The sequence below is a fragment of the Nanorana parkeri genome, unplaced genomic scaffold (assembly GCF_000935625.1).
Source record: "Nanorana parkeri isolate BGI_ZX_2015 unplaced genomic scaffold, ASM93562v1 scaffold1190, whole genome shotgun sequence".
Lineage (NCBI taxonomy): Eukaryota > Metazoa > Chordata > Amphibia > Anura > Dicroglossidae > Nanorana > Nanorana parkeri.
Window position 1 is genome coordinate 339,891 of NW_017307458.1, and position 18,849 is coordinate 358,739.

Genomic DNA, 18,849 nt, shown 5'->3' on the forward strand with positions numbered 1-18,849 from the left:
ATATACATATATATATACACACACACATACACATACACATACACATAGTGCAATATAAATGGGTAAGCCGTATTAGTCCAGTAGACAAGATACGCAAGAGACGAGCAGAGACGCAAGGTAAGTCTATGGACACGTGCACCCGCCTGCAGACACCGCTGGATCGGAGAGACAGAGCAGTCAGCGCTGGATCGGAGTGACGTCACACCGCTGGAGGGACACATGAAAACATGGGGAAAGAAGAGGAAGATCAGAATAAGAGACATCTTTTGAGGTAAGTGCTAACATTTACATGGGGGGAGGGGAATTTTTTTTGGCTTTAATGTCACTTCAAGTTTAATTGTGTGTATACAAACACAAACACACACATGGATGACCCATCATCAGTGACTGTTGCTTATTCAGTCATTGACATTTCAGTCGGTCATTTGTGCCTTAAAGAGGAACTGTGGCCATATGAAATCTTAACTCTTTCAGTGGGGCTTCCCCCGCCTTGGTCCTGGCTGGCTGCTAGCCTTCACTCCCCCACCGCTCCGGCGATAGCATGTCCCTCGACATCCTCACGTCCAATACAGTGTATACATTATGACTCACTGGATCTTAGACCGCCGGAATGGAGGGGGGAGCGAGGCTGCAGGCACCAGCCTAGCAGCCAATCAGGTCAGAGGTTCCGGTATGTATATCTATTGGCTCAGTGTATGGCCAGCTTATGTGGAATTGTACCATTGCCTGCCGGCACAGAGGTCACTGGGGCTTCTTTTAGAGCTCGACTACTGCTTAGTAAGAATATTAGACTGTACATGGCCTGGCCACATGTTCACTTTAGTGGTCCATTCACACCATAACGCGTAATCAACGGACGCTATCAAACAGCGCACCAAGTGGTAAGTGCGATAGTATCCCAACACACCTCCTGGCCAACATGCATTGCAGTGTAACATGTGGTACCGCAATATGGTGTGTTGCATATACAAATATTTTCACCACAACCCATGATTTTCTGCTACCATGGGGTGTGTTGGGGTGCCACACGGCAACACGTGGTAACACATGCCAGGTGTGCTGTGCGATTAACACAACATTATGGTGTGAATGGGTCTTAAGGACAACTGCTGAGATTATTGAAAAAGCTAGCTGCTTGGCTGTCTCTGGGTTCACTAATTTGATCCATTCACCTAAAACAAGTAATCAGAATAAATTCGGATCGTCTAATTTTTTTTTTTTACATCACCATCTTCTATTTTCAGAAGGATAGATCAGCAAAGTATTTCTGATGGTGATGGTTTCATTTAACAAGATAGTAGAGAAAAGTCTGTATTCATTCTGAAGACCTGAGGGGCCTTCTCTGGGCTCCATCCAGTCCTCCACCTGGGCCTTGTGCTCTGCAGTGAACTACCCAGAATTAGAACAAACTTTGAGAATGAATATATGACGCGTTTTTTTTGTACCTGGCATGCACAAGAAACAATTCATATAACAACCTTGTCTTCTACACTGTATTGTAATCATTTATTTCTTTTAAGTGTTCTCTTGCATATGAAGTAAGTAACATTGTGGTTAACTATTTGTTTTTTGTTCACAGGGATCTCTGGTTTCAGACCTTTTATTCATTGTTACTGTTTGAAGATGCAGCGGTCAATAAAGTAAGTTTAAACAATTATGTTGCTGTTTTGGTATAAAGAAGTAATGAGAAGACTAGAGACTTTCTTATTAAATAATGAAGTCCCACAGGTGTGCTGCAGCCTAATGCCTGGAGCACCGTTTATGGTTTGCATTAGAGGTGCACTGAAATGAAATTTTGAAACTGAAAAAAAAAAAAAATTCTTTTATTTAACCTTTTTACATTTTTAATATTTTTTTCTAAACTTTTACATTTTTTAAATATTTTATTTATTTTTATTACATTTTTTTAACTTTACTGTTGGGGGCTCGGGGAAATATGTACAATCTAAACACACAGAGTCTCTCTAGGACACAAAGTCCTTAATCTCTTTTTCTGCAGCCCCAGCACTGAATGAACAGGAATCCTCTATACTGTACTGAGTGTTCATTCATACATTGTGGATATAGTGTGAGTTACTATGTACACAATCATGAATGAATAGGAAGCAATGTCGATCACTTCCTATTCATTCATAAATGGTAAAAAGTATCTCATAGTATGTCTGATTATTTACAAACATTCAGTGATCACTGATTGCTGAATGTTTGTATACCGTTCTTCATCCTAGATCGGCTCTCACAGGAGGCTGAGCGGGCAGTGCAGGGAGGAAAGCTCAGTCTCATTTGACAGCTGACACCTCCCCCTCACCGCCAGCTCGGTCTCCAGTGACAGCTGATTTTGAACTTTTTGTTGATGGAGATTTCATACACTGTTGGAGTTCTCACAAATCGTGGGAGTATGCCAGACTGAAAGCATCACAGCTTGAGTATTTCTGGCAGCAAAATCTTGCTGATGCAATCTACAAGCATGATAGTGTCCTTTTTAAGTTGTTTAAATTGTTTGGTGTCCTTGAGTTTTGCATTATACCATCTGCTGAAGCTCTTCACTGGCATTTCTAAAACGGTTGGGACAGGTGTTCAATGTGGAAGCTTTGCTCCATAACTTAACCTTTGCCAATGGAAATGATTCTACACTTGATCTTCATTCTCACTCACGTGATGTTTTTTGTGAAGCTTTTTCAGAAGTCTGTTGGTGCACCTCACTCAGCTTGGGAGGACTGATGTTTAATTTTGATGTTGTGGGGGTGATGTTGATGTTGTAGGGATGAGGTTGGTGGTAGGTCAGTTGGGACAAGCATCTCTTTTTTTTCTTTTCGCTCATCAGTGTGGGTTCTGAGATGTTTTTCAATTTCCTCTATTGACATTTCCAAGGATTCGCATTTTCACTTTTGTGAAAATACTTTTTCTCAAATTTCAAGTGATCATTGTAGAAGTTTGTTCTGCTTATTCCTTTTTTTTGCATCGCTTTTTAAATTCTCTGCTTTGCACAGCTTCAGGAGCCTGTTTTCGGTTTTCTTGAAGGTGGTTATAGTGCCCTCTCATTTCTGCTGTTGCTTTTTCCCCCACATCTTCCTCTTACCTCAAGTTATTGCTTTTCCTTCAGGCAACAGGATTTTGGAGGAGACAGTGGGGGGAATTTATCAAAACTGGAGCAGGCAGAATCTTGAGCAGATTTGCACTGCAGCCAATCAGCTTCTCTCTCTCATTTTCAAATCTTACCTGAGCAAACTGAAGAGAGATGCTGATTGGTTGCCACTGGCAACTGCTCCAGATTCTTTCTGCTCCAGTTTTGATAAATTCCCCAGAGTGTATTTTTCTTCTGACTTGTTGCAGATTTCTCCTTTCCGTAGTTGTAGGCTGGTTCACCGATCTTGTCCAACTTTTTGGCACATGTTATGAGAAATATTCCTAATTAGGATACAGAGAGAAACAAAATCTTGACAGAAGTTCTAAATCATTCCAACTCTAAAAAAAAGGTTTTAGCTGCAGTTGGGCTTTAATTGCTAAATATGTGCTAAATGTCAGATTATGTTCAGCATGTTTAAAAATTGGCATATTAAAATATACCACACATATGAATGTTGCCGTCTGCTCCTGTTGTGTGGGCGTCCATCTCTCATCACCAGGATCTCTTGCATATCATATTTATAAAAAGCACAGTGGATATGGGAAGTAGTACATGTGGGGTATGATTTCATGTCAGTCAGAAAGGATTGAGGGAGAGAGCAACTGACAGCTGCAGTAATCGGAGACTTCACAAATCTAAAGGCTAGTTAACACTCTTTGAAAACAAATCACGGTAGTGGGTGCAAAGCACCAAGGCATAAAACTAATAGCTTTTTATCTATAATTTATACAAGAAAGTGTTGATAAGTAATTGAGCTCAGGAGGACCGTAATGTACTATAAAATGTCTTAATGATAAATTATTTTTTGTTGTATGTACGTTATAGTAATAGTGATGAAATAAATTATTTCTTTGAATACTTTGGAGAAAAAGATAAGTTTGAGGCTAACTTGTTAGCCGTATTTGTGGGAGGGGCCCCACACATTTAAACCCCTGTTTCCCCTACTCACCTGCCGTTACGTTCGTGACACCCCACTCGCCCGTACCCCTTTCTGGCAGCATTTTTACTCCTGAGTATGCCCCCTTATTAGCATACTGTCCATAGCGACCATGGCACACCTCAGGCCAAGTTAGGCAGGTTCAGCCTCTCTGTGTTCAGGTGCATATCAGTGGGGCTCTGACTACAAATTGTAACTGTTGCACAGTAATCGTATTTGGCAGCTATGGACAACGCAGCATGCATATCACGGTGGTATGGCTTAGAGACTCTGTCTTGGGGAACAAATATCAAACTGCTGCAGGTATAAAGTGCAGCTGAATGTACCCGCAGCAACCTCCCAAACCCTCCTATCACAGCTGAATCACGAACCGTTCTGATCTGCTCTGACACTTCAGGTAGTATTGGAACTTGCAACTGGGCCCTGTCACCACACATTCCTATTGACCTTAAGTAGATCACTATGATGGGCAGCCTCACTGGCCAGTAGGTATATGCAGGAGGTTGGGCAAGCAATGGCACCATCATTAGGTTGTAAAGTTTTGCCCGTCAGAGTGACGTGGTATTTGGCCTTCACGGTATATTACACATTCATCAGATTATGGTTCCTTATAATGGTGTCTTTAAAGGGTAACCTCTACTGTGAAAAACATGAGGTGTCTGGCTTTATGTGGCTTTAATATTTCAGGCACTTACCTGCTCCTAGATTAGAAAGTCAGAAAAGTGAGAACAGGACACCTTCTTGACAGTGTACATGACAACTAAGCACACAAACCTCTTGCAGAAGGGTGGGTCAGCAGAGGCAGTCTCCATGTACTCTTACTACAGGTTTCCTATAGTAGCACGCTTCAGCCTGTCAGAAAACATTGGTGCTGGTTGTGTGCCATTTGTAAGCATTTTGCCTGTTAAACCTCCACATCTGATGGGTTTTTTTTCTTTGTTGCAGTCCTGCTTCCTAGAAAAGCAACATTGCTGTGCAGAATCCCCACCAACATTGTATTGTAACCCTTTATTTGTGTGTATTACATGTGCTCTCTTTCTGCATTGCAAGGTCATTTTTCCAGCCTAAACCAGGAGGGGCTATAAAGAAGGAAGAGAAAAAAAAAGATCATGGTTCTCGAAAAGAGAAATGTACTACTACCAGTAAAAAGTAAGCATTTACTTTCACTGCAGCTGAAAAACTATATTTGTCTTTGTTATTGTTTCAAGAAATTCATGCACGACTAGCAAACTATTAATCGGATTTGCTCACACTTAACCATAGTCACAACAACTCACCACTGATTTGCAGGTAACTTTGTATGGAGAAAATGTTTACAATGTCCCAAATTACAGAACTGACATGCCACTCTTCAGAAAACATACAGGATGCTTCTTATATATATTTATTTTAACCTATATGTATGAAAATGTATCTACTTTATTTCAGAAAATATGTTTATAGTTTTGTATAATGGGGAAGGGTTAAACTCCCTGCTGGTTTATTTTTCGCTGTCTGTGTGCCATTCAGCAGGTTTCGCTGCACTTCTTGTTGTGGCTCCAGAACAGAAGTAAGATCTCTAGTGAGGGGAATACCCATTTTAGGATGTTGTCACCAGAACAGACGCAGAACGGAAAAATGGAAAGATTTACTACCACTTCTTGTCCTATTGTTAACTCCAAAATGTTCAATCTTTCCTTCTTTTTATGTATCGGTGACAATGATCACTTTGACACTTACAGAGGGTATCTACCTAATGGTGACACAGACAGCAAAAAAACAAATACCAACATGGGTTCTAACCCTTTCTTTCTACCCTATCCCAAAAAAATTGTCTTTACATACATTTACTTAAAGATTTTGTTTTTGTAAATAAATTAAGTGTTTTTTATCTGTATATATCTAAATACGTTTGACATTTAGGGACATTTGTTCCTTTTCCCATTTATTTAGCGTTCACTCTTTTCCACAGCACTTTACAAATCATTGAAACATCAATGTTGAACATTTTATCTGATCTTTGTCCCATAGAAGGGGACAGTGTCCCTAGCACATACTATGAACACACAATTCAGGATTGGTTAACTAAGCAGTAAAACTTGGAATTGTGGCGGAATCTGGAGAAAACAGTAGAAACCTTCACTAACTTAGGAAAACATACAAACTCCTTGCAGAGACTGTCCTTGGTGGGAATGAAACCAAGATAAGAAGTAGAGATGTAAATCAAAAATGCTAAGCCACCACATTCAGGATTTCTAGAATGTATAGAGTAAATACAATACTATCTGTACCATTTTTACCTCTCAATTCATTTTATGCAAGACTAGTTTTTTACTTTTGTAGTGCAGGTATGTACTAGTATTGCAGAATTACAGTCATGTGAAAAAGTTGTACACCGCATGAAAATTGTTGACTTTTCCAACATATTTGAAAAGGAAAACATTAGATCCTGATTCAATCAGTGCCTACAGATAAAGGTGATTTACTTAAACAAATAATAAATACTATCCTTGTTGCACTCCTTACCGAAATGTCCCTTGTAGTGCGGGGTCCTCGCAGTGACTGCGGATGGCGCCGCAAATATCGGTAGAATTGTAGAAGTGTCACCAGCACACCAATCCTTTTAGGATAGCAAAAGCTTCATTTATTGAAGTTCTTTGTCATATGAACAAGCGCTTTCGGGACCACACAATGCTAAAGCCTGATGAAGGGACCCTGTGTGGTCCCGAAAGCGCTTGTTCATATGACAAAGAACTTCAATAAATGAAGCTTTTGCTATCCTAAAAGGACTAGTGTGCTGGTGACACTTCTACAATTTTACTTGAACAAATGACACATAAAATGCACATTACATATTCATTTTCATGATCTAAATTAACATAAATGCAGATTTGTCGTATGAAATAAGTAAGTACACCGCTTCAGATCCATAAAATTAGAACCACGTGTTCCAGATTAGGTGCCAATGATTAGAACCTTTTGTTAGGGAAGTATGCAGGTGGAACCTGTCTGATGTAAACCTCAGATATCATGGGTCTGGTTGTATCTTTTGCTGTTGACATGTGTGATGTCATCATGCAAACATCAAAAGAGCTCTCTATGGCCTTCAGAAAGAATGTTGTGGATGTCTTTGAGCCGGGAAACGGCTTTTAAAAACTCTAAATTCTTTGAAATAAATTATTGCACTGTACGAAAAATAATTTAAAAGTGGCAACCATTTGTCAAGGACCTACTGACCCAGCATATGCAACCCAGGAGCTAACCCCGTTTGCTGCTAAAATAAAAAAAAGTCTCCAAAAACCTCAATGCAGGGTATTCAGGTGTGTTGCAACAGCTTGGGTCAAAGTGCATTCATCTACAATCATAAACAGATTGCACCTCTTCAGCCTGCATAAGGTAAGAAAAAGCCTTTGTTGTTCAAAAAGAGCAAGATTACAGTTTGCTATTGAACATATGGCCAAAGACTGATCAATCAGAGTTAGCGTTGTTTGGTCACAGTATCAGTAGGCCTATTTGACACAAACTGAAGATAATATTTCAAAAGAAGAACCTCATTGCAATTGTCATGCATGGTGATGGAAATGTTATGGTTTGGGATTGCTGTGCTGCTTCAGTGTCTGGACAGCTCACATTCATTGAGTTAGCTATACGTTCTGCATCATATTAAAGTGTGCTTGGTGAGAATGTGAGGCACAACCGAAAATGAGTCTGTTCAGCGTAATAATGAAACACGAGCAAAGCCACCAAGGAATGTCTTAAAAATAAGAAATAGAGGGTTATGGACTACCCTAATCATAACCCTGTTTTAATCCCCATTGAAATTTCGGAGTAGTGTTTTACAACGAGCAATTCATGCAAGGAAATCCAAAAACATTTTGCAACTGAAGTAAATTTGCATGGAGAAGTGGTCAGAAATGTCACTGAGACAATGCTTTGATGCCACTTACTTTTTCCACAGTACACCATTACATCTATTGATATTTCTGTTGAATAAATAATTGGAAAGGCAAATTTTTCTTGTTCTTATTCAAGGATATCTCTTTTATCTGTAGGCACTGTTTGATTAAAGATATAATGTTTGTTCAAATAGGTTTAATTGCATATTGAGTTTTGGTTTGCTGCTCTTTGGTTTGTAAAGGGTTTATATGTTTTGCAGTGGCGGGGAACATCCATTAAAAGAGAGAAATGGTACAACCCTGGTCAGTGATTCCGATTCTCCTGTAAAACGTATTCCAAAGAAGATTACACGGGTATTGGACAGTGATGAGGAAGAGACTATGGATTTTGAAACCACAGAACCCACAAAAGATAATTCTGAAGCAAGTCAAAAAGAAAAGGTAAATCCAAATGCTATATGGTTGGATTTGCTTTGATTTGCATCCATTGGAAATGTTTTTTCATAACTTGTGTGTATATATACTTCTATATGATCATTTTAGTATTAGATTACATGGGAAAACAGACATAAACAATGAATACCGAGAAGATTGTTGGCTAACCTATCGTCACAGGACCTATGTTGTTTTTCGGTGACGGTTTTATGTGGCCAATAGAACCACTAGATGGTGCAGTTTCATTTTATATGATTCTTTGCTGTTAGCATACTGTATTATTCTTAAACATGTCTTCCACATTTAGAAGTTTGGGGTAGCATTATCCTTCGTACTTCTTTGTGTAATTCTCATAATTTTGACTTTTTTTGTTTTGATAGCTGTCATGTTTATTGCACAATTTATTTATTTTTTGCTGTCTTTATAGCCTACCTGCTTGATTAGACTGTACTAATGTATTGGAAGTATAAAAAGTTGTTTGATGCTAAACAGTACTTGCTGAGTATGGTAGGGTGTGCTGAGTACTGTCTTTTTTTTTGGTTTGTTTTATTGATCTCCGATAGCAGTCTCTCCAGAGTGTAGCAGCTTTATGTTAATGATAAATAGTTTGGTGAGGACCTTCGTGTTACTATAAAGAAATATGTATGAATGTTTCCTTCACAAACTTAAATAGGCTTCCTGGAAGTAAAGTAAGCCTGTAACATGTAGCCAGCAAAGTAACAGTCACACCATCCAGTAGGTACCATAAGGTATCTTATGTCTTGACAGCTGAACCTGCCGCCTTTTATTGCCGCTGGTACCCTCTAATGAGCTGAACTTTGAAGTATGGGGTGCACTGTAGGAGGGCCTGTCTAGCTATGTGTAGATGATAATTCAGAGTGATAAGATCATTCAGGTAGTTGGTGTCTTGGTAGGATTTCTTTTGAGTTCCCAAGGGGCACTGCAGAAATGGATATGATGTAGCGCCTATTTATTTATTTTTAATCGTCTCTCTGCCATCAGATCCTACTTATTGGGCAGTTAATTGGCATTATCACCTCTGTCCAGTTTGCAGGGACCGGACCTAGGCAGTAGTATGTCTTAACCAACCTGCAACCAGCACAGGGCTGGACAGATTCAAGAAACTAGGAAGCCAATGGGCCGTAAAAGTTACAGCTGGCACCTAATGTTTTGTGTCCTCTCTAGTTCTTGTCAGTGGAGCCTGAATTCAGTATTTAGTTTGTCCACCCCTGGACTAGCATAATAATTATAGATAATGCCTGGTGAAAAAAGCAAGTCTCTTGGCATGTAAAACAGCAAATTGTATGTGTTTTGAACTATCTATATTTTTGGGTTAGCTAGAGTTAAATTCTTTATTGAATAAAGGTTTTAATAGGTAAACCACAACCATCAGAGGCAACAAGCCAGTGCCATATTTAGGTAACCAACAGCGAAAATAGGAAAATGAGTAGCATATATGCAGAAGTAAAAGTAAGTAGATGGTTTAGAACTTCAGAGGAATACTATTTGTGTAGAAGAGCATTAAACAATACAAAGGAAGAATCCCAGTTGGTGATCTGTAGGTCATGTTAATGGAATATAACATGGTTGGGTCTATAACTCTTTTGGTCCACGTATCCTACTGGGTCTTGCAAGGGCTGGCAGCTGGGTAAAGCTGGGCAGACCTCCCCAAAAGCTTTATTAAAAATGTAGAATGTACAAAACCAAACTAAACATAGAATTTCTTCTCCTTCTAGTAGCTATACCCTTGCTCTTACTGTACAATACATATTAAGTCTTGAAAACCCATACATTGTACAAAATGAGGTTACCCAAGGAAACATACCGTTGCATTTCAATATTTGTGTGGCTACATCTAAATTCCTTGTCTTGTTTTCCAGTCCGTATCACAGGGAGCTACAATCCATCTCATTGTACACAAGCATTAACACATTTGAAAATACCCCAAGTATGTCATTTACACTCTGCTTTCAGTTCCTAATGAAAGGATCACTGGCTGTTGTTTATCTCTAACCACTTGTCAGAGCAGGTGCTGTTCCAAGCTCTGACATTGCAAGTCCTATGGAGGTAAAGATTACAGTGTCTCTTTATAACTCTGAGATCTGGGCACGTGCCAGGAGATTCTTGCAAAGTATCACTGCATGTTTACTGGGCTCTTCGCCAAAAAAGAAAAGAATAACTAAACTTATTATTCAACATTTTACTTTGATGTATGCGCAGTATGCATGTGTACAGTATGTATGTGCAGTATACATCTTCTATAGAAGAAGCAAGTTCTCTAGACAAATTGCTGTCAGCTTTTTTACTGTGGGTGAAATTTATCTGTAGGCTTAGATGCCGAGTTTAGTGTCAAACAAGAGCCTGAGATTATTAGAGGTCATCAGTTCATGACCTCTCCTGTGTAGGACTAGAAGTGTTCATGTACAGACTTTGCAGAGTGTAAATCAGCTGCAGTGATTTCAAAATGTGTGTCTTAAAATAACCATCATGAACTGTTCATTGATCTGATTAACTCAACATGTGTTAATTCAGACGAATGTTGCATAGCATTTATTTGTTGAAAGCCTTTGTTGGTCTACCGTTCACTACCCTGGTCTTTGCAAATCTGCTTTCTGAAAGAAACTGAAGTGTATGTCCAACCCTAACATATTTTTAGATTTGGATAGAGCAGGGTAGGATTAAAATCCATCAACTTCTCACTGCTGTCCGAGGATCTGAGAGATTTACCCTCACTTCTTGTTATGGTAACAATTGCTTCACCAGATGGAGAGGAAATCTGCAACAGAAATGTAGGTCCATGTGCTTCTCGGGTTTTCCCAATCTGTTGAATTTAATGTTTTTTTTCTAATTGACCCGGGTCATTTATGGCGGATTGTCTGAGTGGTTTCTTAGGGAGCTATGCATGTTTTTCAGTGTTATATAAATAAAAAATTATAAAATGTTTTCTTCCATTTGGGTTTCTAAGATATAAGGTTTTCTTTTTTTTCATTCTTTAATGGGATTTGCATTTTTTTTTATAGTGGTGCAGATGTTGTATAGCAGGAAGGAGAGTATTTTTGTGAGTTCATACGTAACCAGACAAGGCGAGAATGTGAACATCTCCTAATCTATTGTTTCAGTGGAGACATTATCATCTTCCTTACTTTCAGATGTCCCTCCAGCGCTGGTGCGGGTCTCTCATCCAGTACTGACTCCTCTGTCCTCCTCTTCTCTGATGTCCCACAGAGTCTGTGCGGGCGCACCCTGCTCTATAGACTTATCTTGTGTCTCTTCTCGTCTCCCGGCCGAACATCTGAACTGCGAATGCACCCGTCCCAAGATCCTTTTGCGGTCGCCCGAGACTCTTCAGATGTTCGGACGGGAGCGCGTGGCGAAGACACAGGTAAGTTTAAACCGGTTTCAAAAGGTTTTTTTTTTTTTTTACAGTTTTTGTATATATCTACTGCTTGCTAGCAGTAGATATATGCAAAAACACGTGAAGGTTTAATAACCCTTTAAGCAATAGCTACACAGTAGCAGCAAAAGTATAGCATGGCAGGTTGGTGGGTGTTGTACTCCGTTAGCCTAGATAAGATGCAATGACTGTCTAATGCTATTTAAGTGAATGGTAGCTTGCATTGTTATCTTATATGACAACCCTCATTAGTATAAATATCACATTTGCATTAATAGCCCTTTTCATGTAGATATAGTTATGTTTTCTGCTTTTTTTTTTTAGCCAGCTACTCCACCAGTTGCTGTTTCAGGGGAAGGTGGAAATGGGGATTCCAGTGAAAAATCCTCCAATGCTGCTTCACCAGATGCTTCTGTTACTGCTTCCAACATTCCCAAACGCAAAACAGGTATGTTGCATTTTATCACATAATGTTGGAATGCAAATTAAAATAGTTTGTTACATTAATTCTTGATATTTGTTTCTTTACTGTTTGGCTACAGCTCGCAAGCAGATAACCAAAAGAAAATTAGAAAATATTTCAGAACAAGATAAACAGGATCAAGAGTTGAATGACAAAGAGGCAACTGCCAAGCGTCAAAAGAAAGAGGCAGATGAAGGTATGTACACAATATGTAAACATATACTATTTTCCTTTTAAATAGGCATTTTGCTTCCACATATTTCTGCTTGCTGTACAGATGTGGGTAAATGTATTGGTACCATGACGGATATTTTAAACAATGCTTTACTCCTCTGCAAAAGTGATGGAATTTAAATCAGTTGTTTAATATATACCTGCATGTCTTTGATATGTCAGAGAGTAAAGCTAGAAAGTACGAAAATATATAAATTATGCCTTATTCTACAAAGATATTCTAAAATGGCCTGGACAGATTTGTTGGTACCCTTAGAGAAATTATAAATCATAGTAGGATTTTAACCTTTTTTCTGTAATTGGTTTTCTTCAATCTCATAATCAGTCAGCCAGCCTGCCTATTTTACTGTAGAAATGTAGTCATTCTGCTGTTCGGAATCATCATGTGCACCACACTGAACATGGACCAGAGAAAGCAAAGGAGAGAGAGTTGTCTGTGGAGATCGGAAAGAAAATGATAGATCTGTATGTAAAAAGTAAAGGCTACACAAACATTTCCAAACAGCTTGATGCTCCTGTGACTACAGTTGTAAATATTATTGGTAAGTTCATGTAGACAAACTCCCTGGATGTGGCTGCAAGAGGAAAATCAATTGAACAGAAGGATAGTGGGGATGGTGGACAAACAGCTAAGAAAAACTTCCAAAGAGGGAAAAGTTAAACTCCAAGGTTGAGATACAGCAATGTCTGATCACACCATCTGTCATGTTTTGAGTGCCAGTGGGCCAAAAGGAAGAAGATCCAGGTGGATTTCACTGTTGGAAAAAAAGCTAGACAGGAATTTGTTAAAACACATTAACAATCCACAGTGGTTCTGGGATAATATGCTTTGGACACTTAATACAAAACTGGAGCTTTTTAGGAAGTTACATCATCTTTGTTATTGAATAAAACAATGACGCTTTCAAAGAAAAGAACTCCTCTACTTACTGGTGAAACATGGAGTAGGTTCAGCTATATTTTGTAGCTGTTTTGCACCATCTGGCACAAAGTACCTTGAATCAGTGCAGGCCACAATGAATTCTGAAGAATATCAAAGAATTCTATAATGAAATGTAGTGGCCATTGTCTGAAACCTCTGTCTCAGTTGCAGGCCTTGGGTCCTCAAACATGATGATGACCCAAATCACACAGCTAAAAGCACCCACCAATGACCAAGGACAAAACATTAGAATATTGTGTATTGGCCTTCTCTAAACTTTGATTCCCATCAAACATCTATTGAAAAAACTAAAATATGCAGTCGGGAGACAGCACTCTTCACACCTGGGACAGTTGGAGTAGTTTGCTCAAGAAGTGTGGGACAAACTACTTGTTAACAGGTACAGAAGCCTCAATGAGAGCTACAGAAATCTCTTGTGTGCAGCTATTGCCTCTAAAGGTTGTATAACAAAATATTACGTTCATTATTGTCCATGCCATTTATGTTTCTTTATCATTTGAAATATTCTCTTAAAAGCAAAATCTGTTTCTTAATACATATGAAACCAGCTGTGATCAGTGGCAATAACTTTTGTCAGTTTCAAGTTGTTATTTTAGAGGAAATTGTGGATTCTTTTTTCATGGCAAGATACCAACAAATTTGTCCATGTCTGTATGCATGGAGCATTTTTATATTCTTCCCTCAGGAATCACATCTTTTTCTAATTAGCAGGCATACACCGATACTAGCCTAGCCTGATACTTGAGCTTTCGGTATCAGGAAGCCGGGCAACGCGTCATTACAGGCACCCGGCTTTTTGATTGGCCGGGAAGCTGTCTCCATCCTCCTTCGTCATTTATGATGAGCAAGCATGGAGCCGGCTTCCCAGCCAATCAGGAAGCCAGGCAGCGTGTCATTGCACTCTCCCCAACTTTCTGATTGGCCAGAAAGCTGGGTATATGCTCCCTTATCACCTGGTGACAAGGAAGAATGGAGCCGGCTTCCTGACCAATCAGGAAGCTGGGCGCCATGTAATGACGCGTTGGCCAGCTTCTCGACCAATCAGGAAGGCAACTCGTCATTACATGGCGCCCGGCTTCTGATTGGCCAGAAAGCCGGCTCCATGCTTTCCTGCTGATTGTTTCCGACGCCGCCTGGCTTCCCGGGCTAATTAGGAAAGAAGCCAGGTGGTGAGTCATTATACGCTGCCTGGCTTCCATAATGGGACATTCGGTATCGACAAGGACCAAAAAACCCCAATATCTGTACTCGATACCGAAAAAACGTTATCGGTACATTCCTACTAATTGGGGTCAATTTACAAAAAAATGTATGAATGCTGGATAAAAGTTGTTTGGATTTTGGGTGATGTTGTAGATGACATGGAGATGACCGGAGTATTTGCATCTCTTACCCCAGGCATTTAGGTCCAAGAATATGTTTCCAGCTTGCTCCTTCTAGCCTGGACCACCCCATTCGCAGTGAAGTATTTTCTAGGTCAGTGGTTCTCAACCTGTGTAACCGCAGGACCCACATCTGTCCTTTGTCATTAATTTGCGATCCAAGATGCACCGCACTGGAATGCATCGTATTGTGGTATCACATTTTCTGGTGCTGGCCATTGAACTGTGGGCGGGAGGTGCATTTGGGTTGCCATACAAATGAATGGCAAGGCAACATCCCACACCACAGAATGAATGATAGGTGCAATTGCATGGTACAGTGCATTAATCGCACATAACTGCAATTAACGTACTGTACTTGTGTGAACGGGCCCTCAAAAACACTTACAGACACACACAACCACAGACACAATCTCATACACACACACACTTTTAAGATCCACTCAGTCTCCCTACCTTACGAGAACTGGAGTGGACCCTCAGCCTGGGCCCCCCCCGTGGCCAGGCCCGGATTCCCCACAAGGCCACCGAGGCCCGGCCTTGGGGCGGCAGGGCGCAGAGGGGCGGCAGCGGTGTCCTTGTGGGGAAGTTACCCTCTCTACATTCAGTCCTGCTTTGTACAAGCCGAGCTAAATGTAGAGTGAGGCCGCCGATTTTTCGTTTACATGTGAAATCGGCGATGCATCACAGAACCTGGCCTTGGGACGGCAGGGAGAGTAAATCCGGCCCTGCCCGTGGCCATAGCCCACCCAACCTAAAGCTAACACTTGGCACCAGGCAGCATATTTTGAATGGCTGCTGAGCACAAGAACTGACAGTGCTGTGCTAGGGGAAGGCTGAGGACCCACTGAACATAGTGTCGCGACCCACCATTTGAGTACCACGATTCTAAGTTATTTGCCCTGTAGGTGACGCATGTTGTGCTAAAAGTAACCTGTTAGAAGAGCTATAGGAGTTACCATTGATGACTTGTTTTTCAGCGGTTGCCTATCCAGACTTTTTTTTTTTTGGATGATCACTAACATGGAAAATACATGTGCATGTCTGATGTTGACGCATCTGTTAGGCTCAAGGTTTTCCTGGGTCAGTAAGGCCCCATTCACACTGAGCGACATGAAAATCGCGCGATTTTGAGCGATATTGCGCGACGAGCGATATTGAGCGACTTTTTCCTATTGGGCTGTATGCAATCAGGAGCAAAATCGCTCGAAATCGTTCGAAAAAAGGGTCATGTAGGAGCTACAAGCGATATTGAGCGACGAGATGTGAACAGCTCCATTGAAATGGATTGGAGAAGCTACATAGAGCGATATCGCGTGGAAATATGAGCGATATCGCTGCAAAAATTGCTCGATAAATCGCTCAGTGTGAATGGGGCCTAACTTGTTAAGTAGGGAAGTATTTATAAAGATGACAGCCATGGAGTGTGCACCTTCAACAAAAAAAGTTGGCAATGGGAGTTCACATAATTCTCTCCTGACAGCATTCCTTTGAGAAACCTTTACTGAGAATTTTTATTTGGGCTGCCATTGCCAACTTCTTTTTAAAAGGCTGGTTGCTTAGCTGCCATGCTGACCCAAATACTTGAATACTGCTGTGACTGCTCTGTAAAAAATTATTCAAATCAAAGGTTCTGACACTTAAGGATGTATGCTACGATTCGGTGACTCAAGTTTTGCAGAAAGAGACAACCAGGCAATTGGCATTTTCAGGGGAAGGTCAGCAATTTAAGGCTCTGTATTTATCGAAAACAAAAGAAAATTGTATCCAGAAACATAGGGGTCTATTCACAAAAGGGTGAAGAGTTTGGAGAAGGCAGGAGAAGTGAACAATCTAGGACAACATAGCTGAGCTGGAAAGTGAGCTGAATTGGAGACTTTTTCCAGCTCAGCGATGTTGTCCTAGATTGTTCACTTCTCCTGGCATCTCCAAACTCTTCACCCTTTTGTGAATAGACCCCATAGACTCTGTATTTATCGGCCAGTACAGGTTTCCTTTCAAAGTTTTTTTTAAAATTCATATTTAGCTAGGTTTTTTCTTACTAGGTTTCCTTCCCTTGTACTTCACCCAATCTTCTCTTGTTTTCTTATACTGTTAATCCAGAAAGAAGCTTTATTAAGAATATCTTTTAATTTTTACAGGATTGTCTCCCAAGAACTCTGAATCAGGCAAAGAGAGCGAACAATGTGCCATGGACACATCACCTGAAAAGACAAAAACACGTAAGCCAAAAGATCAATACAAGATATTCAGATTTCTTGTGCTGCAGCAATTTTGTCTGTGTAGGGAGTATGTGGGTACGCTACAGCTTTATGTCCTACTAGCTGCATGAGAAGTCTTTATGAGCTTTATAGCCTGATTAGTTGACAGTATTATAAATACTATTTTTTTTTTTTTTACATACGTTATATGTCTGATAGACTAATTCCTACATATATTAGTCTCTCTTGGTTTTAGAGGCATTCTAGCAGACCCAATGAGCCTTGCTGATCTGCTCAGTCAGCCTTGCTCTTACAGGTGGGATTGTTTTGGCTCCTTCCTATTCAGAGCTGAAGAAAAGGATTAGAATTCTACTAGGCCATGGTCTGTTAAAATTGTTGTTTAGTAAATGCCTGTTATGACCAAATGGAATTGTTGAATGATGAACATCAGTGCACCTGTAAAAAGATTATGTCTGCCAATCTTACCAGAAAGACATTAATCAGACCCAAAACACTTTTCTTTGTAAGGAAAAGCTGTACATTCCCCCTGCCACATTGGAAACTAGGGCCACTCTGTTGTAAAGAGGTAACAAATAACGTGAGGTTGGTGCATCTGCATGATGAACAGATTCGTCTCTAGGTACAGGAATCCTCTAGCAGTAGCAGTGGATTCTTGGTGACTCCGTGGGAGCTGTGAGCCAAGATCTAGGCCTTTTCCCCGTTAACACCTCATGTATGAACCTCTGTCAGGTTTTTATCGCTGTCCGTGAATCCACTGAGCAGATTTCAATGATAGGCACAACAAAAAAATGTTTTGTGGCTTTCTTTTGCTTTTGGAGAGATTTCCTGTAACTTCCTGTACCACTGTCACCAGAACAGGAAGGGAGGGAACAAAGACCACAATAAAAGCTTGACAGCGGTTTGAACCCTCATCAGTTCTGTGTAAAACAGTTTGGCTTTAAAATCGCATACATAACGTGTTTTGTGGCAGAATTAATGAGCCCTTTAATACTAAAAGTTTTAAACAGTTTAAATTAGGGTTGCACCGAATTTTCGGCAATCTAAATTTTTCGTCCGAAAACGGTACTTAGGTCAAAATGCCAAAAGTACAATTTTGTTTTGCCAAAAATGCGGTGCATCTCTAGTTTCTCTTCTCCCTACTGGGCACTTTTCTGTGTCCCCTCTGATCCCCACTGCTCCCCCTGCCTGTGTCGGCAGAGGGCCAGGGATCAGTGGGACAAAGCAGCGCCCAGTGGGGAGGAGAGAAACTTTCAGGAGGCGGAGTGGGGCAGGGAGGAGAGTGCTGTCAGCATTATGACATTAGGCCGGACTCTCCACGGCCTCCTGTGACTGACATCAGGATGGAGAGTGCGGGGAGGAGAACGCTGTCAGCGGTGTCACAGGAGGTCAAGCTCTCCACACCACACTGCCCGTTCAGCCTCCTCTGACAAATAAATATTGTGTGTGTATATTTATATTTTATTTTTTTACTTTACTGTTGGGGGCTTTGGGGGAAAATCCGGTGTCTAAACAGACTATTTCCCTTTTTGAAATAGAAAAAATGATAGATAATTAATTAAAATATAGTTTTCAGCTTCTGCCTGACAAATTGTTTATTTTCGGTTTCGGTCTAAAAATTCAATATCGGTTCACCTCTTGTTTTTGAACAATTATACAAATATTTATGTATACCTATAGCTTTTTTTACATTTTTTTTTAACAGCTGTTAATAAATCTGCAGTTAAGTCTGAACCTGAAGAAGAGACTGGACAATGTACCACAGACTCATCACCTAAAAAGACTGAAGAAAAAAGTAGGCATCTGCATTTTTATACAACTTACTACCCTGACTTGTTTA

At 40.3% G+C, this 18,849-nt stretch overlaps 1 protein-coding gene across 1 annotated transcript in view; it reads left to right on the forward strand.

The window, feature by feature from the left end:
* The first annotated feature begins 1,582 nt into the window (after nucleotides 1-1,582).
* LIG1 (DNA ligase 1) overlaps nucleotides 1,583-18,849 on the forward strand; it is a 60,402-nt gene continuing 43,135 nt past the window's right edge. The window contains exons 1-7 of the mRNA XM_018568453.1: nucleotides 1,583-1,640; nucleotides 5,115-5,213; nucleotides 8,200-8,380; nucleotides 12,093-12,216; nucleotides 12,311-12,427; nucleotides 16,932-17,012; nucleotides 18,715-18,804. Coding sequence (XP_018423955.1) covers nucleotides 1,624-1,640; nucleotides 5,115-5,213; nucleotides 8,200-8,380; nucleotides 12,093-12,216; nucleotides 12,311-12,427; nucleotides 16,932-17,012; nucleotides 18,715-18,804 — 709 coding nt within the window. The 5' untranslated portion in view covers nucleotides 1,583-1,623. The remainder of the gene's footprint in view (nucleotides 1,641-5,114; nucleotides 5,214-8,199; nucleotides 8,381-12,092; nucleotides 12,217-12,310; nucleotides 12,428-16,931; nucleotides 17,013-18,714; nucleotides 18,805-18,849) is intronic.